Source organism: Coregonus clupeaformis, chromosome 13 (genome assembly GCF_020615455.1).
Source record: "Coregonus clupeaformis isolate EN_2021a chromosome 13, ASM2061545v1, whole genome shotgun sequence".
NCBI lineage: Eukaryota > Metazoa > Chordata > Actinopteri > Salmoniformes > Salmonidae > Coregonus > Coregonus clupeaformis.
The window spans coordinates 51938029-51962695 of NC_059204.1; the positions used below are offsets into that span (position 1 = coordinate 51938029).

Sequence of the window (24667 nt, forward strand, 5' to 3'; positions counted from 1 at the left end):
GTTAACACACGTTTCCCATGCCAATAAAGCCCTTAAATTGAATTGAATTGATAGTAAGGTCGCAATGACACAGAAAGCAGTTCAATGTCGGGGTACAGAGTCGCTCTCTTACCAGGATCGCGGTCCGCTCTGACCAGGGTGAAGGTGGCCGGCTCCACTTCTCTGTCCGGGACTCATCCAGCCAAGTCTCCCAGCTGTATTGGGATTCAGCTGCCAGCAGCGTTTTCATTATTTAGTCCGTTCGAAGCGGGTATGTACACGATCAACAAGATCAGTCCAAAACCAACCACTGGAAATCCATGGTTGGCAGAATGTTTGTAAACTAAGTCTACAAATTAAAAACATAAAATAACGCCGCACTGCAGGTCGCAACAGAGACGCTTCTAGCCGCCATTGTCTTAGTTACGTTCAACGTTACGTCACGTATGACGAAAGCGCGTAAGTGCAAGCCCACAGACACCCATAGAGAACGTATTGAAAGCTTTGAAATGTGAAAAAAATAGATTTTACATGACAGGCTATGAGAGACTTCTGGGCGATTTTCAACTTGACTGAAATCGCCCCAAAAACGGGCGGGGCCATTTGAAGCACGACTTTAGCCTGATTTTACATTTAGTGGCTGGCAGATCAGACGTGAACACTGATAACTGCTGTTGCCGTGATATAATTGATTAGAAAAAAAATCCCTTCCTTTTCCCGTTTGGCAGTGCGTCGCCCATATCGCCCTATTGAACAAGCCGTCCCTGGCTACATGCACTGTTGTTTTGAATGAATTATGACTATGGTTACATCATTGTTATCCGTTGGACTGTTACAGTATGCAGTGTTGTTTTGAAATGAATTACTGTACAGCAGAGCTATTTTCTCCTCTTCTTAAAGGGAAACTTCTGAACTCGTGGAAACCATTTTTCTCTGAATGCAGTATGAAGGAAGTTAGACTTAGTTTTGTGAGCCAATGCAAACTAGCGTTAGCGCAAGTACTGGAAGTCTACACAAGTTAGAAAATTACTTCAAACTGAACGCAGAGACATAAAAAATGGTATCCACGAGTTCATCTGACTCTGGGGAAATCTCAAAGTATCCATTTAAGGGTATGTCATTTAGTAGTGGATAATTCTGCTCATATAGTTTTTTGTGTGTGGTTGCTAGACCATTAATGTCCTTTGGTATAAATGAGGCAGCCATCGCAGCAGCAGCACAAACAACAACATCAACAACAACATCAGTAGCACTTATCCTTGGATTCTGTCCCCCAGTCTAGATTTATGAGCTCAAAACTGAATGAAATGTAAAAAAAAAACAAATCCTCTTCCTCCTTCTCTGGGACCAAATGAATTTCTGTAATACCAGCATGCTAAAACATGTGCATAATTGGCGTCGCTCGCAGCACCCTGAGACATTTAGGCTTTTTGGTTTCCTGTCAGAGGCAGTAAAGGGATTAGGTTGGATTTGAAAGAGAGACTCCCTCTAATGACAAGACTTTGTTAATTAATAAATGAACTAACGAGGAACATTAACATGCTGTTTAATTTGAAGTAATCCTAGAAGTAATCCTTTGACGATGATAATTGGGAAACACCTCACGGTCATGCTTTCTATGGCAGCGGATGGCACACACAATTAATCAAGGAAAGCTACTGTAAGCAGAGACGCCTAGATATGTCAAAACGGGCCGGCAGACTATCACGGCTCTGCGACTGTGGACTATAAATTGGGCTTTTGAGACTATGTCAGCTCTACACAGTCAAAATTATTATTTCCCCTTTTATACATTCCAAATGTAATTTTGGTAAAAAAGCTCTCCGAAATAAATATATCCAAAATGCCCAGAGTGGGTTTATAATTGGCTAATGATTAGCATCAGTTGTGAGTGGTATTAATGTTGTATCTCGTGGTCGCTGCACTGGAGGCTGTTACGTAAGAGACCACTGTGGTTCCGTTTGATTGACAGATTAGGGGACATCTCTGGAGATAAATACACTGAGGGAGGGAGGGAGAGGAAGGGTGGAGATGAAGGGTGTGTGTGTGCGTGTGTCTGTGTGTGTGTGTGTGTGTGTGCTGGAAAAACCGCCTGATAACCTCATCAGGGATGGCCTTTGTGGCATGATGTGTCAGAGGGAGATGGGCCAATGGGTGATGGTGGCTGGCTTTTCCTGTCAGCTCAGCCTTAGCAGTGACAGCAGAGAGCAGAGCGAGCCAGGCTGTATTCCCCCAGGGGCAGCTGGCGGCCTTCGCAGCCCCACAGAGGAGGGCTACACATGGGATTAGTTTAGTCAGACTGTGGCCCCATGGGGCCATCAACCTAGGACAAACATCCCTAAGCTGTCAGTCCTCTCCACTGTTAACAGCTCTGGGCTGAACTAGCTCTCTAATTAACACTCATATCACTGGATCTCTGGATGTGAAACCCTGGAGCACACATAGGGCCTAGATATACATCCACAGTCCTGACCTGAACTCATACACATTGACACAGACAAAGGTACACAACTACAAACGAATACACACATACACTCCACAGATATACATGGATGTATACAGACACACACACACACACACACAAACACGCACGTGCACACAGTCAGCTGAGTAAGACCCTTATATCTGATGGAAGGAGCCCCTCTCCCCCCCACCAACACATAGCACGAGGCCTTTATAGAGATATTAACCAGACCAAAGAGGAATCAGACCACATGGCCTGCTGGCCTTATCCTCTGATGCTCCATGATGCACTCGACTCGGTCTGCTATGTAATACTGTAGTGACTCTCTTTCTCTCTCTCTCAGTCAGGTGCTTATATTAGCTGATTGCCTAATACCAATTTTAACTTCATTTGTTCTGAGAGAGAGAGGGGGGGGGAGAAAGAGACAGAGAGAGAGGGAGAGAGAGGGGGAAAGAGAGAGGAGAGAGAGAGAGGGAGAGAGAGAGAGAGAGAGAGAGAGAGAGAGAGAGAGAGAGAGAGAGAGAGAGAGATAGAGAGATAGAGAGAGAGAGGAGAAAGCAGACAGGCCGCCTACATAGAGGCAAAGCGAGGGAGACAGAGCAAGAGAGAGAGAGAGAGAGAGAGAGAGAACGAGAGAGAGAGAGAGAGAGAGAGAGAGAGAGAGAGAGAGAGACAAAGCGAGGGAGACAGCGCAAGAGAGAGAGAGAGAGTGAGGTAGAGAGAGAGCGATAAAGCCATAATAGAATGTCTACAAAGGCTGTGAAGTCAGTGTCACGCTAAATGAGCATGTCATCTAATCTACATTAGTGAGACAACTTTGTTTTGGCTGCACAGTACACGTCAGTGCACTTCAAACTGTGGTGCTGTGCGGTCACTAACCTTCATGTGCTGGAGATCAGCAAAACAGTTAACCCACTCAGTGAAATGGCCCCTGGAGTTTCTCTCTTCTACTTACTTCTGATGTGTTGCACATCAAAACATCAAACCTTCCCTCATAGGGGTCATCGTGGGTGATGATAGTACCACCAAACTCATGAATAATGCTTTTGTCTGTGCTTGAATTAGGTCTAGAATTTGAGCAGTGGTCCTCTCTTACTGAAGAGGTTTGGATATACGACTTCCGACAGTGAGTGAAGCAGCTAGTTTACTGCTTTATTGTAACAGTGCGCTACTTCCTGTGTACTTCCTGTATGTAGAGGAAGTGATGTCATACCTCTTTGGTGATGAAGGAGCTGGAGAGGGTGACGGCAGACCAGAAGAAGATGCCACAGCTCAGGATGATCTTCCTGTTGAAACGGTCGCCGAGGTAACCGAAGATGGGCGCTGCCACCATGAAACTGCAGATGAAAACTGTGGAAGACAAAAATGAAGACAAAGAGGCCAAATGTTAGATCACTGTAGCTTCAGTAGGCTATCACTACCCTTTTCTTTCCTCACACAAAAGTTAATAAATATAAAGTGTTATGTTGTAATTATGAAATTGTCATAATTCCAATGACAATGGAGTAGGCAAAAGCACAAACAGATCTGGCACCATGCTAGTAGTCTCCCTGGTTGGCATTGATAACGAGCCAGGAACTCAGGCATCCTGTGAAGGACTGCCAGAGGTTATCCAACCTAACTCAGACCATGCAGGATCCCATTATACAGTCGCATATTAAAGTGACATTACAGAGACAATGGAAGAAGCATATTAAAGACTGGGTTATTTCAGCTCTCTCTGATAGCATTATAGGAATGATGTTATTATGTGAATTATGCTGTTATATTATCATGTATTCAGCATTAGCCTATTATTGCCTCTGATCTGATTTGATTTAATACGTATAATCTAAGCTGGCTGGCCAATAAAAACAAAGGTTGTTTACTCTTTTATAATCATAGTAATTCTCTCACTGAAATTGAGCATGAACCTCACCAAAGGTCAGTAGGTTACAATACATGAGTGGGTGGCTGAATGTGTGCTTCACTAATCCTCTCACTGCTGACTTTAGAAAAACAAATCCGCGGGGGGTTTATGGCAATATCTATCTATGAGAAAGATAACCCTCCCTAAACATTGTTGAATATTTAATGTTATCGGACGGAGGTTTAAGTCTCTGCAGATATAAAGGGCAGAGGGGTTACACTTGACAGCAGTACAGCCTGACAACAGGGCTTCGGAAGATGGGCACTCTCCAAGAATGTTTTGATGCCTCATCAGCATGAAGCTATCCTGGGGGGGTTATATAACATTAAAGGGGTTTGCTGCATCACCGAGAAACAGCCTGATAGGGAAGAGCAGAATGCTGACCTCAGAGGGCCACACTGTCTCTTTAACACTATATATAACTAAGGAAATATATTCCCTTGGCTGACAAAGAACTCAAAATCTCAAATCACAGTGCTATCCAATGTGGCCTAGCCAAAGGATGACCCAAGGGTGACCTAGCCAAAGCAGTAGCCAACTGGGTTTATCCTGATATCATTGCCTGTACTGAGCCAGGGGCTCCACTGTACATAATATATACTGTAGTAGTAGATGGTGCAGTTGAGATATTACAGGGTTCCCTGCCAGATATCGATGCCCTCATCTTGATATTTAATAACTTCCAATTATAGAGGAAGTGAAAACGCTGAGGCAGCTTCATTATGGGATGTTACTGTTGGCACTGTTTCCAAGCCGACCGCTCTGCTCCTGTAACAGAGGAGGTGCTTCTCTCTGGAGCCAACAGAGTCCTTTGGTACACTGAAACAAATTAGGGCTATTTCATAACTAATATTTGTTCAGTTTTATGGAGATTTATCTTTTGTAGGACCTACCTGGGACTTTGCTTTTATGATGATTTATAATTCATGTTGAGTATTTGTTTTGTCTGTGGCCAGGCTAATGAACTGACATCAATGTAATATTATATCAGGTTTTACCTAAGTCACAACCTATTTATTTTAAATACCATATGTTGTAGCTAGATAAATATAACACACACACACACACACACACACTCAGAACTGCCACTCACCCCTGCAGATCAAAGACACCCTGCTCTCTCTCTCTCTCTCTCTCTCTCTCTCTCTCTCTCTCTCTCTCTCTCTCTCTCTCTCTCTCTCTCTCTCTCTCTCTCTCTCTCTCTCTCTCTCTCTCTCTCTCTCTCTCTCTCTCTCTCTCTCTCTCTCTCTCTCTCTCTCTCGCTCTCTCTTCTCTCTCTCTCTCTCTCTCTCTCTCTCTCTCTCTCTCTCTCTCTCTCTCCCCCTCTTTCTCTCTCTCGCTCTCTCTCTCTCTGCGGCCTCTAAACATCATCAGCATTCTGTGCTGGTGCCGTGGGTCTAAAGTGTAACGCTAAATGACTCGGATGACTGTCTGTCTGCTCCACGCTGGTCCAGCTCTCTAAAGAACTCTCCCGATCCGCCATGCGGCACAGTACACACACACACACACACACACACACACACACACACTACTAACTAACGGCAGGGTGTCATACACAAAGATAAGACAGGGAGAGGCCCATAATCAGCCTCCACCAGCAGCTGTGGGTTTAAATAGACAATCTCTCAGGGGTGATGGTGCTAAACAGAGAACTGCCACAACAACATTAACTCATAGTAGCAAGAAGCCTGCTAACTAAGCAATTAAGAAGGAGGCCACACATGGACAATCCTCTCCTCTCTCTCCCTGTTTCCTGTGATATTGTGATTTATTTCTAAACGAACAGTGTTGTTTTTACAGTGGCATCATTACATTCTCTCCTCTATTCAAAGCACCTGGGAGTGGAGGCTTTGTACCGTATTTGCGTGTGTGTGTGTTTGTGTGTGTGTGCGTTCATGCATGAGGATTTATTCAGCATTAGCCAAATAACCCCTAATTCACCCCAGTGTGTGTTTGAATTCAGGGCTACGTTCTCTGTTAGCGCTAGTGATAATGATTGAACTCCCTGGGCAGTAGCACAGAGTTTACCTTCAGTTTAAACAAAAAAAGAAAAGATTAAGGGGAAAATACCCAAGATACAGTACAAGGCCTGCGTTTTGTGTGTGTGTGCGGACACACGCCTGTGTGAGTGTGTGTGCAGTGGAGGGCTATGAAACATTCAAGCCAGTATATTACCATGATTAACTATGTATAATGAAAGGTGCACCAGCGGCACGCACGTTAGCACTCAGCATGACTGGAATCTATTCACCATGAGTATGAATGAGGCATTAGCCCGACACAGTCAGTTAGAGATTCCAGTGGAATCTCTAAGGGTGGAATGACACAGCAGGCAGTGTATTCACCTGCAGTTGGCCAAACCCCTACTGGGTAGGTGTTCTGGTCAGCTAGTGTATGTCTATGGTACAGAGCAGGTGCAGTTATAACTTCTATGGTGACTAATGAATACTGCCTCTGGCTATTTCCCCAGGCCAGGTAGATTCTTTAAGATTGACTGTCACAAAACCATAAACAGTGATGAATTATGACTGTGTTGTTATTGTTAGAGATTGTCTTTGGTTGACCAGGGCGCGATTGATTGTTTAGCCAAAATAGACACACCCTTCCATAGAATCAGAAACACACAGAGAATAAAATAGTACAGTATTACATTGTATCTCTATGGCCCTCCCTTCCAACCACTGAATCAGGGCTGGAGTTCTGAGTTCCGCTAGCTGATCTAGGTTTTCTTCTCTATGTCTGTGGTTCCGTTCCTGGTTATCTACTATGACACACTACTCAATTTGAATAGGAGACAGACGTAAAACGCTTAATTTGGGGCAAAATTGAGTTCAAGATAATTCCCTTTGGCCCAATAAAGGGAGGCTGATAAATATATTGGATTTATAATGAAAAAATTATCCTCCCAAAAATCCTTATTATAGGCTGTTGTTATCCATCTTCCTATCAAGACTGAATTGAAGGCATGCATGTGTACATTGCCTTCAGAAAATATTCATACCCCTTGACTTATTCCACATTTTGTTGTGTTACAGCCTGAATTCATTTTTTTCTCCCCCATCTACACACAATCCCCTTTAATGACAAAGTGATTTTTTATGTTTTAAATTTTTTGCAATTTAATGGAAAATCAAATACAGAAATATCTCATTTACATAATTATTCACACCCTTGAGTCAATAGAAGCAGCTTTGGCAGCGATTACAGCTGTGAGTCTTTCTGGGTAAGTCTCTAAGAGCTTTTCACACTTGGATTGTACAACATTTGCCCATTATTCTTTTCAAAATTCTTCAAACTCTGTCAAATTGCTAGACAACCATTTTCAAGTCTTGCCATAGATTTTCAAGTCAAACTGTAACTCAATGACTCAGGAACGTTCACTGCACCATTTCTATGCTTCCTGTTTCTAAGTTTCGTTTTTGCGTCTTTTACTTTCGGTTTTGTACACCAGTTTTCCATAACCAAAAATACAATATAATTTTAGCAACCAGGAAATGGCGGAGAGATTTCTGAATAGTGCATGCTCAAAGGGATATTCAATGTCTGCTTTTTTTTCTCCCATCTACCAATAGGTGCCCTTCTTCGCGAGGCATTGGAAAACCTCCTTGGTCTTTTTAATTGAATCTGTGTGCACATTGATTGATTAATTGATCTTATACTATACAAAGTAAATATCTTACATTTTTCTAAACTATTCCAATCTGTAAGGGGTTGGACTTATTGCACCCGTTACTAAGATGGTTGTTTCAGTTTAGATGGTTTAGGTAGTCTTGTTTGTCAAGTCCTTAGCAGTCATTCTTAATGCAGATTGTGGGTGATAGAATATTCAATTTGTTGGATATAGTACCTCTGTCTGGATTCCGATAGGAATTACTAATCACTTCACAAACCATCTTATTGTGACTTGCAGGTCTGATGTGGCCCATGAGACAAGATTTTCAGACCACAATGTTGACGATAACTAGGCCATAACTAACGGCCTTATGAAATGTATAATATATGGTCATAAAGGGTTTCCTTTTCATTCAAACACATTCACTTAGGCAGTCACTTGGTGAAGGCTTCAGGACTAGAAATTATTGAATGCAACAACCATGACTCTGTCACTAACAAACACAGTTAGGAATGAAGGGAGCTCAGCTGAGGTATCAAGCTTCCACAGAATCCTCTCTCTACCACTCACATTCCAAGGCTGAGCACCATTGTCTAGACGTATCTTTGTGATCATCTCTCTCTCCACTTGTTTATGGTCTGACGCAGCATGGGGCAAAACCATAGACTTAGATAGACATTGCATCATTGTATCTGTACCATTTTGGTGTCTGTGAGAGCACGGGCAGGGCCATTGAGGCCGTCTCCATTTTGAAGTAGTCCATTTTCTTCTTCTACTACTTCTATGAGTTGGCAAATAAGCTGAAAGGGTGCACACTGCCACCTGTAATGTGTTGTTTGAACAGGTATAAAGCCAAGGTTGGCGATTTACTGCCACCTGCAATTACGGAATGTTTGCTCACAAGTATAATTCATTGGCTATGATATGAATATGAAGTCCCACCCAGTTGACTACTTCAAAATGGTGAAAGCCCTCAATGGCGCTGCCCATGCTAAAACAGGCTTTTGGGCACTAGAGTCCTCTATCATTCTCTATGGGCCAAACACATCTCCATTTGATCTCCACAGCCATAAGCACACAACACTAACAGAAAACTAGATAAATAAACTTCAATAAATAAAGCACATAGTCACATACATAACTCTGGTTTTGTATATACAAACGTGAAAATGGCATGAAACCCCTAGTATCAACAGTGGGGATAAAAAGCTTAGTCTCATCTGTCGTGGGGTTTCCCTTCGTCCTGTAGATTTACACATGTGTTTATGCTTTGCAACAAAGGGAAGGAAATGTCTTTGATGAGCTAATTTATAGGACAATGGGTTAGCTCTGACCGCTAGCATCCCTGACTGACTTTCCCTCTAAACAAGGCCAAGCCAGAGAGAGTCATAAGAGCCAGTCAAGCCATTTCTCCAGTGGAGTATAACGTAGAGCATCTACTATTGGCTGACCTCTAACGAGTGGTGTTATACACACATGCACACTAACACACCCGCGTGCACATACACAGCGTGACATGAACAATCTATGAATGTTTGGACAGGAACAATGGTGATTGACACACATATGTGTGTTCTTTTTGTCACTTAAAAGGGAAACCGCATTGAATGGCTTAATTGTAATGACAAGTAGTTGATGGGGATAGGCTATAACCGTAAGAACCTACAGAACAGTCAGTGCAGTGGGTGAATGAAATCTACAGACAGTTAATCAGTACCATACACTCTCTTTGTATCAATCTTCATCAGGTCAGACCATTAAATCGGTCAGACCATCAGATGAAAGGGCCCAGCTACTTTATTGATGCTGCATGTCTGTGATAATGGAGTCCAAACACAGACATTTGTCTCCCAGGGAAGTGACTCTCACACACACACACACAGTTGATCCACCACCACTCAAACACACTGCTTCTCAATGCTCCGCCACACACACAGCCTTATCATTAGAGTTATTTAAGTGGTTCCCTTTTATTAGCCTATAGCCTGGTCCCACCCCATCTACTCTGACAAACACAGATCTCTATCTTTAAAGTAATTTAGTTGGTCATTCTTGTGTGCCTTTTGTCCATTCAACTATTCTCCTCTTCTGGACAGAGGCTAATTACCAATCATGTCTGTGGGATTCAGTTTGAATCACAATAGATTATGAGAAGAAAGTCTCAAAACTTGTTTAACTCTTTACTTGAGTGCATGTTATCTCTCTGGGTTGACCCATAGACTAATGACAAGGACATGGTTTCTGGTTGAAACATCATCTGCTATCTTTCATAATGATACTGCTTCACAGAGTCAAGCACCAAAGAGATTAGTCAACTTAACCTCAAAGAGAGACAGAGGCCTTTTAATCAGGGAGATTGATGTAGACTGCTTGTCTCTTAGGGGAGATCTAGGCCTTTGAGGACAGGCTAGGAGGAGCAGTCTGACTTGTAGCCTATCTCACGTACGGCTTCTCTTCTGTAGACTGGATGGATTAATCTTACTCAACTCTCACTTGTTCTCATTCAGACAACTGTGTGTGTGGAGTTGGGTGTGTGAGAGTGCAGTGCCTCGTGCATTCATAAAAACAGTCTCAAAGTCTCTCCTGAACTCGCTTATTCTCTGTGAAGTTTGGTTTTGATTGCAACCGATGAAAGATAGATCCATATTCCCATACTGGGTCCATATCCCCATACTGGGTAAACCTGTCTGGCTAATGTTGTTTTGATTTCAAACACCTGTTTGCGTGTCAAACCTATACTGAAAATTCCTAAAATTCCTCATCGGATTCTCTGCGTGCCTGTCAGGTGAGCACCAGGCCAGACCAGTTTGTCTCTCAGGGTGCATATTACCATCAATTACCGGGATTAGCTGCTTTTAGGACATCCCAGGAGAACAAAGGATGGGTGACAACAGGACAAAATAATAGCCTCTATTTTAGTGTCTGTTTATGACTCACAGCAACCTGCGAAGTGAGTCTAGCAGACTAGTTTCGTTGTGATTTTCTCAAGCTCAAGGCTGTTGAATCACACATGTAACACAGGTAATCACACATTTACCATAGGCTACGTAGTTACCTCACTCGGACAAGGCTAGAGATGAAGCCTACAAGGGGACTGCCCACCTCTCAGTGATGAGACATACTGTAGAACATGAGAGTGTTGGATGGATGTGAGGGGGTGGCATTACGCCACAGAGGCTCCCGCTGACTAAGCAAGCCGGACTGCTATTGGTGCCTGAGCTCCTCACTAGATGGTAATGAGCGTAGTTCAGTTATAGTACAATATCTAATATAGAGAGTGAAGACAGATATATACTGTTCACACCTCCACAGAGCAGAGCTCCTAGTCTTTAGAAAAGCTCCTGTCCTCTGCCTCATTAACACATGGCACCCGTGGACATCACTTAGAATGTACAGAGAGATATCCCCCTCCACAGATGTCCTAACCTGTAGGAAATCCCCCCCCCCCAGGGACAATAGGAACACCCTGATGGGCATCCTGCCTGCAGTGCCAGGCCTTTGATAAGGGGAACGGAACAATCCCCTCTGCCAGCCTCGCTAGGGGATGAGTCACCCAACCAATGATTCAAATCCGCTTTTCTATCTATTCCTATGAATAAAACATGTTGTATGGGGTATGTCTATGTGTGATTGATATTCACTCAGTCTGTATAGGATGATACATTTCCCTATGAAACAGCTTCCTACTGAACAGACCAGAGAACAGAGCACCTGCAAGACACTGATCGTGTGCATCCCCAATGGCACCCTATTCCCTATATACTGCACTACTTCTGATCGGGTCCCATAGGGCTCTGGTCAAAAGTAGTGCACTGTATAGGAAATAGGATGCCATTGGGGACGCACACAGCAGTGCACTATAGAATGACTAGGATGCTAGTTGGGACGCAGTCGTGAATACGGCTTTGGGATGAGGGATACCAAACGCACAGCGGAGTGTGTTTGATCTTTTTCCATAAAACTTTATCGACAGCAACTCGGTCCGTTCGTATACTCCTGGGTATGTGTTTTAATTGAGATAACAATGTTTTGTGTTTTTTATGATCTCTTCTTGGATACTTCCCAATTACTGTCCCTGTCTTGTGGCCCATGTGTTAGGGGGTGATATGGTTGGAGGGGCTGGTGTAAAGCTGTTGAAAGGACCTAAAACATATTGGGATCTTAACCCCTGCTAACACAAACACACGCAGACGGACAGACAGACAGACACGCAGACAGACACGCAGACAGACAGACACACACACGCAGACACACACCTCGTCTGCTCCCTCTGTCACTGCCAAGGTTATCTGGCCGGTGAAAGGGTTGCGTGAGGTTTGGAGAGCCAACTAGCTATAATTCATTCTGATACATATGGAAATCAGATTACTGGTTTTCAACCCCCACTGTGTTTTTCATTGGCCAGTCCAGTATAATATAATTCAGTTGAAAATATATTTATTGACATTTCTGCAAAGGAATTGGCCTAATATAGTTTTGGGTTATTTGTTATTATATTTGATCTAATGTAATAATACATTTATTTCATTAGATATTTGATCTAATTACATCTCTATAGAATGTTCGGTGAGTAATCTGCTGAGAAGTCGTTCAGTTGCCGTTCTTAACTTCATCCATCAAACATATTTTATGTTTTATGTTTTATTTAGTACCAGGCACTAGGAGTGTCAATCTATAACGCTCGTTATGTCTCATAACTCCAGAAATGTTGATCTGTTTGATATGACATGCTTAGATGATCTGGATAGAGTGCAACGTTAGTCTGTTTACAGAGACAAACCCAGCTGTACTGTTTCTCTCACTCAATCTCACTTGAATTAATAGCACTGAAGAAGCACAGCGGCTAAACAAACACAAGCTGTGTTACTGTTTTGTATCATGCTGTGATTTTCTGAGAGGAACTGTAGCTACCTGAAGACATTCAACTTTGATGATCACACAATGTTGGCGAAACACTTCAGCTCAAAATAAAAACCTTGAGATGTTATTATTGTTGCCTTGTCAAGGTTTCTACAGGTTGAGGCCTCAAAGTCATCATGGTGACTCACCTCCTCGCTAACGTGGGACTGTATTCTATCTCACGGCAGACATTTTGTCACCAAACCTTGAGACAATTGAAATAAAACAATATTCTCCCGATAGGTGCATTGACAGCCACACCTACAAGAGGTTACAGGTTCAAACGCAGGGTGAGATCACAGAAACATACACCAATAGCAATGTAATGTGGAGGAAGGAAACTCAACCCGACAACATGCCTCACACTAAAGTATCAGCTGTAGAAACAGAGAATATGTAAGGCAACTGTGTAAACTGTGAACGTCAGCCCGGCTACACTCTTTAAAAAAAGGTGCTATGCTATCTAGAACCTTAAAGGGTTCTTTGGCTATCCTCATAGGAGAACCCTTTGAATAACCCTTTTTGGTTGCAGATAAAACACTTTTTCTAAGAGTGTAGGCCACCAAAAGAAAGATAATACCACCTCCTCTCTCATACAGGAGTATTTGTTCCTAATGCTTTGACATTTCATCTACCTAAGAAGAGACGCTTAAGAGCTTCTTAAGAACAGAGAAAGGCCAAAGACATTATGAAAAAAGCCAGAAGCATGAATCAGTGCAAACTGAACGTTTGTGATGCATGATGTGACAATGCAGTGTTTTCAGTTATCTCTGGGCAAGCTTAAGCTCTCATTATGCAACACTAAAAACAGCCCATTGTCACGATCGTCGGAAGGAGCGGACCAATACGCAGCGCGTGGAGTGAACATGATGACTTTATTTATAAAGCAACCACGAAAAAACAACAAATGACGATAATGAAGTCCTCAGTGACACAACTGAACTTGGAACAATAACCCACAAAACAAAGGTGAAAACTGACAGTTTAAATATGGCTCCCAATCAGAGATAACGAGCCGACAGCTGACACTCGTTACCTCCGATTGGGAGTCATTGACTACAACATACAACCACCTAGAAAAACAACCCACAGACCTGCAAACATAGAAATACACCCGACAGAACTACCAACATAGAAAAACACCCAAATCCCCAACAAAACAACATACACTCTAGCTCACATACAAAAGTCCTAGAGCCAGAGTGTCACAGTACCCCCCCCTAAAGGTGCGCACTCCGGGCGCACCAGCATACGCTCTAGGGGAGGGTCTGGGTGGGCGTCTGTCCACGGTGGTGGCTCTGGCCCCGGTCGTGATCCCCACCCTACCACAGTCACAAACTGCTTAGTAGGCAGTACCGGACTAAGGGACAGCACCTGACTAAGGGGCAGCACCGGACTAAGGGGCAGCACCGGACTAAGGGGCAGCACCGGACCAAGGGGCAGCACCGGGCTAAGGGGCAGCACCTGACTAAAGGGCAGCACCGGACTGAGGGGCAGATCCTGGCTGGCTGGCTCAGGCGGATCCTGGCTGGACGGCTCTGACGGATCCTGGCTGGCGGAAGACTCTGGCTGATCCTGTCTGGCAGAAGGCTCTGGCTGATCCTGTCTGGCAGAAGGCTCTGGCTGATCCTGTCTGGCAGAAGGCTCTGGCTGATCCTGTCTGGCAGAAGGCTCTGGCTGATCCTGTCTGGCAGAAGGCTCTGGCTGATCCTGTCTGGCAGAAGGCTCTGGCTGATCCTGTCTGGCAGAAGGCTCTGGCTGATCCTGTCTGGCAGAAGGCTCTGGCTGATCCTGTCTGGCGGAAGGCTCTGGCTGATCCTGTCTGGCAGAAGGCTCTGGCTGATCCTGTCTGGCGGAAGGCTCTGACGAGCGTTGGGCAGACGGGCAGTTCAGACGGCGTTGGGCAGACGGACAGTTCAGGCCCCGTTGGGCAGACGGGCAGTTCAGACGGCGTTGGGCAGACGGACAGTTCAGACGGCGTTGGGCAGACGGACAGTTCAGGCCCCGTTGGGCAGACGGGCAGTTCAGACGGCGTTGGGCAGACGGACAGTTCAGACGGCGTTGGGCAGACGGACAGTTCAGGCCCCCGTTGGGCAGACGGCAGACTCTGGCCGTCTGAGGCGCATCGTAGGCCTGGTGCGTGGTGCCGGAACAGGAGGTACCGGGCTGAGGACACGCATCTCAGGGCTAGTGCGGAGAGAAGCAACAGGGCTTGCTGGATCCTGGGAACGCACATGACGCCTAGTGCGGGGGAGCCGGAACAGGGCATGCTGGACCCTGGGGACTCCCATAACGCCTAGTGCGGGGAGCCGGAACAGGGCATGCTGGACCCTGGGGACTCCCATAACGCCTAGTGCGGGGAGCCGGAACAGGGCATGCTGGACCCTGGGGACTCCCATAACGCCTAGTGCGGAGAGCAGGAACAGGCCGGGCGGGGCTGGCGACCGCGCACCGTATCCCTGGTGCGAGTGGCCGGAACAGGCCGGGCCGGGCTGGCGAAGCGCACCGTATCCCTGGTGCGTGGAGTAGGAACAGGCCGGGCTGGGCTGGCGACGCGCACCGTATCCCTGGTGCGAGTGGCCGGAACAGGCCGGGCCGGGTTAGCGGGCGCACCGTATCCCTGGTGCGAGGAGTAGGAACAGGCCGGGCTGGGCTGGCGACGCGCACCGTATCCCTGGTGCGAGTGGCCGGAACAGGCCGGGCCGGGTTGGCGCGGCGCACCGTATCCCTGGTGCGAGGAGTAGGAACAGGCCGGGCTGGGCTGGCGACGCGCACCGTATCCCTGGTGCGAGTGGCCGGAACAGGCCGGGCCGGTTGGCGGCGCACCGTATCCCTGGTGCGAGGAGTAGGAACAGGCCGGGCTGGGCTGGCGACGCGCACCGTATCCTTAGTGCGAGGACCGGAACAGGCCGTACCGTCACGGGGAACACACACTACTGGCTGCACCACGGGACTAGGAACGGGCCGGACCGAACTGGTTACACACCCCAGTACCTCACGCCGTGCCTCAACACTTTCCTTCCCTGCTTTACCCAGTTGCCCCCTTGACCTGGTAGCCCACTGAATCCGTCCCTTCTCTGCCTCCGTCAGCCCCCTTAACCTGGCAGCCCTCTGACTCTGCCTAGTGGCAGCCTCCTGCTGCTCCGTCGCCCAAGCCATGTGCCCCCCAAAAACTTCTTGGGGTTGCCTCTCGTCCTTCCGACGATGATGGCCCTGCTGATGCCGTTGCTCCTCTCGCCGTCGCCTCTCCACCGTCTCGTTCCATGGTCGGCGATCCATACCATCTAGGATCTCCTCCCAAGTCCAGGACCCTTTACCTTCCACCAGTTCCTTCCATGTCCAGACCCTTTGTTCCTGGACGCGCTGCTTGGTTCCTTTATGGTGGGTTATTCTGTCACGATCGTCGGAAGGAGCGGACCAATACGCAGCGCGTGGAGTGAACATGATGACTTTATTTATAAAGCAACCACGAAAAAACAACAAATGACGATAATGAAGTCCTCAGTGACACAACTGAACTTGGAACAATAACCCACAAAACAAAGGTGAAAACTGACAGTTTAAATATGGCTCCCAATCAGAGATAACGAGCCGACAGCTGACACTCGTTACCTCCGATTGGGAGTCATTGACTACAACATACAACCACCTAGAAAAACAACCCACAGACCTGCAAACATAGAAATACACCCGACAGAACTACCAACATAGAAAAACACCCAAATCCCCAACAAAACAACATACACTCTAGCTCACATACAAAAGTCCTAGAGCCAGAGTGTCACACCCATTGACTGTGAATGGATTCGAGTTTCTGGTTGGTATTGGGTCTGTTGGAAATATTTCGAGGAGAGGAAAGAAAGAAAGAAAGAAAGAAAGAAAGAAAGAAAGAAAGAAAGAGAAGTTAGCACTGTGTTTAGATTGTCAATGGAGGGAGGAAAGAAGAATACATAGAAGAATCCAGTGTCTTTTGTATAGTATCGTTCATTCAACATACATGCAGAAAGGGGCAGAAACCAACAGTTATCTAAGCCTCACCTGGCTCTCCCTTCAGAAACCAACGGGCTCCCCATTCAGACTGATTCTATGCATTTAATCGACTTCTCCACCACTTCAAAATGATTCAGAGTTTCCACTGAGACTCTTTAAAGTAGTATCTCGTCTTGACAGACTTTCTAGCCAGGTAGCTAGCACGAGACATTCGCTACGTCTGAAATGGCACCCCATTCCGTCTAGAGTGCACTGATTTTGACCTGGGCCCAGCCGTTAATTATGGCTCGTGAGATGACTCAAACAAACCTTTTCCAGGTCTCAATGGATGTGCTGCTGCCATGATGGTGCCAGAACCCCAATCAGATCATATCCCAGAAGGAAGAGGATGGAAGACACCGTGGCTTATATAACACTGTGGAAACTGGAACGAGCCGTGTCAATCAGAAACGCCATCCGGGTATAATCAATTATTAATTGTTCTCTCCAGGTAAGAGAGTGGTGAGCTCAACATCTGGAAATGGCCGTATGAATCATGGTGCATTGTGGGTTTGGGTGGAGGGTGGTGGCCCCTCATACCATAATTACTCTACATTACTCCAATGTTGAATGCAAATTGCCATGATGGGGAAGCCAACATACACAGCACAGCTTGGCAGAGCGAGAGAGGGATTTCCTGGATTTCTTCGTGCAACACACATAGACGACCCCACTGTGTCTGTCTGTGTGTGTAATTCTTCTTGGGGGGATAACAAATACACCAAAACAAAAACAATAGGCTTACCAAGACAAAACAACGATCATTCTGTTATTATGCGCTTGTGGAAAGGGGGATTTTCTCTGCCTCTTAAAAAGCAATTTTTGCTGACTGGCTTACAGAGTGATGCCGTTTAGCTAAATGTATTCGAGAGGGAGAGAATGAGGTAGAAAGGGAGTACATTGCTATGAGATTATCCCATTGGCTCACAAGGACAAAAGGTGAGAGCCCAGGGGAAAACATCTAAAATTAGCTCATAAAGGGAAGTAGCAAAGTGCGTCATATAGGTTTTTACCAAAAGTCTGTGTTTGTGAGTGTGTAATTATAAAACATACAAAGTGAGAGAGTGAGAAGAGGAGGAGCAGGGTAAAAGGATTAGCAATGGAGGAACAGAGTAAAGACACAAAGCAGACTGAGACAACACACCACACCAGGGTCGTGTTCAGAAGGCACGAAACAGAAGAATAAGTCTGAAAACGGTGTGAAACAGGGAGGTATTATCTTAACTTGGCCAATAAGAAATACTTGATTTTGTTTTCAAAACATTTTGTTACAGTTTTCCCTAACGAACACGACCCAGGCCTATACTAGGGATCTAATAGAGTTTGGGTGAGAGGTCTCTACTCCACAGTAGACCTCTCACCCTACTCCACACCCCTCTTCTTTCTATTGCTACGGATACTTTAAGGACCATTTATTTCTGTTATCTGTCACAACAGAATAGATCCATTGCCAGTCATCATTCATCACAACACTGAACCTAAAGGTGCTCAGGGATGTTCTATGTCCTACGGCTCAACACAATGGGAAATGATAAGCTATTCTGTTGTGACAGAAAACAGAGTATCCGGTCCTTAAAGAATCCGTAGCAATAGATTTTACATTTACATTTACGTCATTTAGCAGACGCTCTTATCCAGAGCGACTTACATGAGCAATTAGGGTTAAGTGCCTTGCTCAAGGGCACATCGACAGATTTTTCACCTAGTCGGCACAGGGATTAGAACCAGCGACCTTTCGGTTACTGGCACAACGCTCTTAACCACTAAGCTACCTGCCGCCCCAGATAGAAGGGGGTAGTGTAGTTACCCTCCTCTGGTTAGATGAGCTCATGATGCTCTAGTCAAATAGCCTCTGGGATCATTTAGATACAAAGCAATATATAGGCTGAGAGAGAATACAACTAAGGCTAGGAGAGAATACATATTCACAAGACTGATAGATAGGCAAAGGCTGATTGTGATATCCCTGTTCCCCATACAGTAGTTCTGACAAGGAATTCATGGTAGTCTGTTGAGTTGATGGAGACTAGTAGGCCTACTGTAATACTGTAAGTATTGAGGAGTTACATCTACTGAGGAGTTACGTCTACTCTGAGTGTACAAAACATTAAGAACACATTGCTCTTTCTATGACATATACTGACCAGGTGAATCCAACTGAAAGTTATGATCCCTTATTGATGTCACTTGTTAAATCCACTTAAATCAGTGTAGATGATACAATTGAGGCATGGGTTGTGTACAGTATGTGTGCCATTCAGAGGGTGAATGGGCAAGACAACAAATGTAAGTGCTTTGAACAGGGTATGGTAGTAGGTGCCAGGCGCACTGGTTTGTGTCAAGAACTGCAATGCTGCTTGGTTTCAACAGTTTCCCGTGTGTATCAAGAATGTCCACCACCAAAAGGACATCCAGCCAACTTGATACAACTGTGGGAAGCATTGGAGTCAACATGGGCCAGCATCCCTGTGGAACGCTTTCGAAACCTTGTAGAGTCCATGCCCCGACAAATTGAGGCTGTTCTGAGGGCAAAAGGGGGGATGCAACTCAATATTAGAAAGGTGTTCCAAATGTTTGCAAAAGTATTCAACCCCCTTGGCGTTATTCCTATTTTGTTGCATTACAACCTGTAATTTAAATTGATTTTTATTTGGATTTCAAGTAATGGACATACACAAAATAGTCCAAATTGGTGAAGTGAAATGAAAAAAATAACTTGTTAAATAAAAAATTATACTAAATAAATAACGGAAAAGTGGTGCATGCATATGTATTCACCCCCTTTGCTATGAAGCCCCTAAATAAGATCTGGTGCAACCAGTTACCTTCAGAAGTCACATAATTAGTTAAATAAAGTCCACCTGTGTGCAATCTAAGTGTCACATGATCTGTCACATGATCTCAGTATATATACACCTATTCTGAAAGGCCCCAGAGTCTGCAACACCACTAAGCAAGGGGCACCACCAAGCAAGCAGCACCATGAAGACCAAGGAGCTCTCCAAACAGGTCAGGGACAAAGTTGTGGAGAAGTACAGATCAGGGTTGGGTTATAAAAAAATATCTGAAACTTTGAACATCCCACGGAGCACCATTAAATCCATTATTAAAAAATTGAAAGAATATGGCACCACAACAAACCTGCCAAGAGAGGGCCGCCCACCAAAACTCACGGACCAGGCAAAGAGGGCATTAATCGAGAGGCAACAAAGAGACCAAAGATAACCCTGAAGGAGCTGCAAAGCTCCACAGCGGATATTGGAGTCTCTGTCCATAGGACCACTTTAAGCCGTACACTCCACAGAGCTGGGCTTTACGGAAGAGTGGCCAGAAAAAAGCCATTGCTTAAAGAAAAAAATAAGCAAACACATTTGGTGTTCGCCAAAAGGCATGTGGGAGACTCCCCAAACGTATGGAAGAAGGTACTCTAGTCAGATGAGACTAAAATTGAGCTTTCTGGCCATCAAGGAAAACGCTATGTCTGGCACAAAACCAACACCTCTCATCACCCCGAGAACAACATCCCCACAGTGAAGCATGGTGGTGCCAGCATCATGCTGTGGGGATGTTTTTCATCGACAGGGACTGGGAAACTGGTCAGAATTGAAGGAATGATGGATGGCGCTAAATACAGGGAAATTCTTGAGGGAAACCTGTTTCAGTCTTCCAGAGATTTGAGACTGGGACGGAGGTTCACCTTCCAGCAGGACAATGACCCTAAGCATAATGCTAAAGCAACACTTGAGTGGTTTAAGGGGAAACATTTAAATGTCTTGGAATGGCCTAGTCAAAGCCCAGACCTCAATCCAATTGAGAATCTGTGGTATGACTTAAAGATTGCTGTACACCAGCGGAACCCATCCAACTTGAAGAAGCTGGAGCAGTTTTGCCTTGAAGAATGGGCAAAAATCCCAGTGGCTAGATGTGCAGCTGTAATTGCTGCAAAAGGTGGCTCTACAAAGTACTGACTTTGGGGGGGTGAATAGTTATGCACGCTCAAGTTTTCCGTTTATTTGACTTATTTCTTGTTTGTTTCATAACAAAAAATATTTTGCATCTTCAAAGTGGTAGGCATGTTGTGTAAATCAAATGATACAAACCCCCCCAAAAAATCAATTTTAATTCCAAGTTGTAAGGCAACAAAAAAGGAAAAAATGCCAAGGTGGGGTGAATACTTTCGCAAGCCACTGTATATTCCCTCCTCTCCTCTCCTTTAACCACCACAAACCACAGTGACCTGTGTACTCACTCTAACCACCTGTATTGTGACAGTAGCGACAGAAGTGTACCTGTGTTGCTACAAACAGTAGTGTGTTGTGTTGTTTGTTGTCTGTCTCTCAGGTGTAGAGCTGTGGTAGCCTACTGTAGGTGTGCCAGCAAGGTTAACACACTTTGACATGTTGTGGTTGTTGTTGTCCCCTTTTCTCCTTAAATGATGAATGTTCCTGACTGGCTGCCTGAGGAGGGTGTGACACTGTGGTGACATAGCAGAGCTATGATCTGGAGACTGGTCTGGATAGGCCACCTCACCTTACTGTATTGTACCTCATACATTCCTTCATTCTCCCTCATTCTTCCTCTCTCTCTCTCTTCCTCCTCCCTCCTTCCGTACCTCCCTCCCCAGTATACCCCTTCCAAACCCAGACCAACCCGATACTAAACTACACACTCATGCTCTCGGGTGGCGCTCTAAACATCCCCTACATTCCTCACATTTTTATGTCCACCCTCCAAAACGTTCCAGAAATCAAACAGCTCAGACTCCTTCCTTCTTTAGAAGTGTTGGGTTACTCTTACAGCCGTCTGTCTATCGTTTGATAAATGCATTCCGCACTCCGCGGCCTGGGAGCATGAGAGCTGCCCATGTAGGATTGTTGCCTGTTTAGGTGCAGAGGAATGCAGCGGTTGAAGTTCTATATAAAAGGCAGTGGAATGGAGAACGTGTGGAGTTGCCGAGTTTGGGATTGAAACCCCATGGTTTTTAGTGGACCCATCTGGAGTGCTGAGGAGTGCTGATGGGTGTTAGCCCTCTCCTTGTGTGCATCCCAAATGGCACCCTAATCCCTATGTAGTGCACTAGTTTTGATGGGCCCTGGTCAAAAGCAGTGCACTACATAGCGAATAGGGTGCCATTTGGGACCCAGTCCTTGTCACCAGGAGTGGCTCTAATGCCTGTTAGCCTTGGGTTCCCCTCTCTGGCCTTTCACCAGGCTCTAGATTGAAGATGGAGGACTGGGGCTCTAAGAGCCTTGCTGAAAGCTGAGGTCTGGGCAGGGTGCTCTCCAGCTGGGCAGGATTAGCGACTGCTGCTGCCTGCTGGCTCTGGGATGGAGTATGGAGGGTGTGCAGTATGAACCATAGACATACTGGATGCATAGACCATGTCTACATATGGTTCCAATGGGACCTGCGTGGTGCCTAAAACACCAGGGATTGATTCAAAATGGGCCACATCCAGTACTTGATGTATGTGTTAACTAAGTCACTTGAGATAAAAGTGTCTACTAAATCACCATGCATATTATATAAAAATACACATGCATATACAGCACTTTCAGTGCATTTACATGCACAAAAACACTCACTAGCAATAGTCACACACACAAATATCCTTATACTCTGCGGACCCAGACTGGAATGTAAGCTACAGTGTAGTAAGCTATCCTGTCATTTTCTTCTTGGGACACTTTCCCTTAGTTAGTGGCTTGTCTGTCACTGCTGTGGGATCTGACCAGGGACATATTTGTGTAGGGCGAGGAGTTTTTCTTTCCTGCCATTTTCCTGCCATAACTACAGGAGCAGGGGACTTAATGACAGGACATAGCTGAAATGACAGGGAACAGATAAAGTGTGTCCTCGTTTGAGGGTGTTGGTGTGTGTGTGTGTGCTGCCAGCCATTGCTGTGTTGGACACTGCAACCAAATAACTGTGGCACACATACAAACACAGTCACACACACACATATACACACACACACTTGCCCAAGTAAATAACCAGCCCTTTTCATGGTGAATTAAAGTCGATGCAAATGCATACACTCCTCTATATCTCTGACCTTGACAATCTGAACACGTATGTAGCCTATAGAGCATGGTTGTTTGACTGGGGGCCTGGAGTATTTTTCTCTGTGTTCCAAATAGCACCCTACTCCCTACATAGTGTACTACGTTTGACCAGAACCCTGGTCAAACGTAGTGCACCAAATAGAGAAAAGAGTGACATTTGGGATGCAGACTCTGTCTCTGTGTTCCTTATTGATCTGTTGATGTCAGTCAGAGCCGAAGATAAACCCATCCGGCTCCCAGGGGCCCGGGCCGTGTGCGTGTGTGTGCGTCCGTGCGTGCGTGAGTGTTCCCAGGACTCCAGTCAGGCAGGCAGGCTGCAGGGGTATTGATCTAGATCAAACTCAAGGCTCAGAGACTGGAGCGGTAAAATATCACAACGTCTGCCAATTACCATAAACAGAAGCTCCATCACTCCTCCAATGATGGAAGAGAAGAAGTAATCAGGGTTGAAATAGAAATAGCCTGGTCCTATTTCCAGCCCAGCTGCCTCGGAATAACACCTCCCAGTGATAGATCCTTAGAGTGGCATGGAAGCATATGGCAGGAGAGGGGCACACAGCAGACTTGGACAGAAAATAGTTGTATTTTGTATTTTACTTGAAAATACCAACTTTTCAAATACTTGAGGTAGTTGAATATAGTTTATATAGAGGTTCAACTTAAAGGCAACTATTTTCTTTGATATTCAAATACAGGTCTCAGAAAACCAATGATATTTGAAAGTATTTTGAACACCTCTCAGAAAACCAAATAATATTTGAAGGTATTTGAATATATGCAAGTTCAAAAAAAAGAAATATATATATATATATATATATATATATATATATATATATATATATATATATATATATATATATATATATATATATTTGATGGCTGCCAAATATTTGATGAAGAACCAAAAACTAAAACAGTTAGTGCAATTAGTCTAAATATATTATCATTAGCACATGGTTTGCAGGGCACTGAGATATGAATCTTAATATAGCCTATAGCCTAGAATGAAATACACAAGGGACATGGAATCACCTCACTGTTAGAGTAGACCACTTTTGCAGCTTCAAAATGACTAACAAGTATATTTGCATAATGAGTGAGACATAAGGTAATACAGTAACAGTAACCAGTTCTGATACATATGTAGTAACGTTGTGATTATTACAATAGCAACATTGTGGTTAGGACTTTGGGAATTGCTTTATAATTGTATAATAATGGAGTTAGTACCTAAGTGGAATAAGGAACAGTCACTATTCCTCTTGTGTACAGTAGTTACAAAAACTCTCAGATCATTGCTATGTAATTGGTCAAATGCAATTACCAAAGTCTTATGGAACAACATGCTATTAAAATGTTGCTCCAAAAGTAATTACAGTTTTATTACAGACACAATACCAATTTAATGTTAAGTATTACTGAGAATGCTAACAGAAACAAAATATGGCTATTAAAGGGATTCTCTGGTACTTTAGTTTCCTTTTTAGCCAGTAGATCTGAAAGTAGCGTACTACATTACATATGTGTGTGCAGACATGTACACCAGGTCATTGCTCTCTCTTTCTCACTCTGCTGTGGGTGCACCATGTGCATCTTGCTAGCTGAAACTCATATAGCGAGGGGCTGAGGCTCAATGGTTGAACTCTAAATGCTAGGAGCCTGGCCCATGTGGGGGAAAATTTAGGGAAAAGCACAGCTTATTTTCATCA

The 24667-nt window shown here is 44.8% G+C and overlaps 1 protein-coding gene across 1 annotated transcript in view; it reads right to left on the bottom strand.

The window, feature by feature from the left end:
- Nucleotides 1-24667, bottom strand: part of spns2 (spinster homolog 2 (Drosophila)) — a 133971-nt gene that overhangs the window by 59428 nt on the left and 49876 nt on the right. The window contains exon 3 of the mRNA XM_041894558.2: nucleotides 3657-3793. Coding sequence (XP_041750492.1) covers nucleotides 3657-3793 — 137 coding nt within the window. The remainder of the gene's footprint in view (nucleotides 1-3656; nucleotides 3794-24667) is intronic.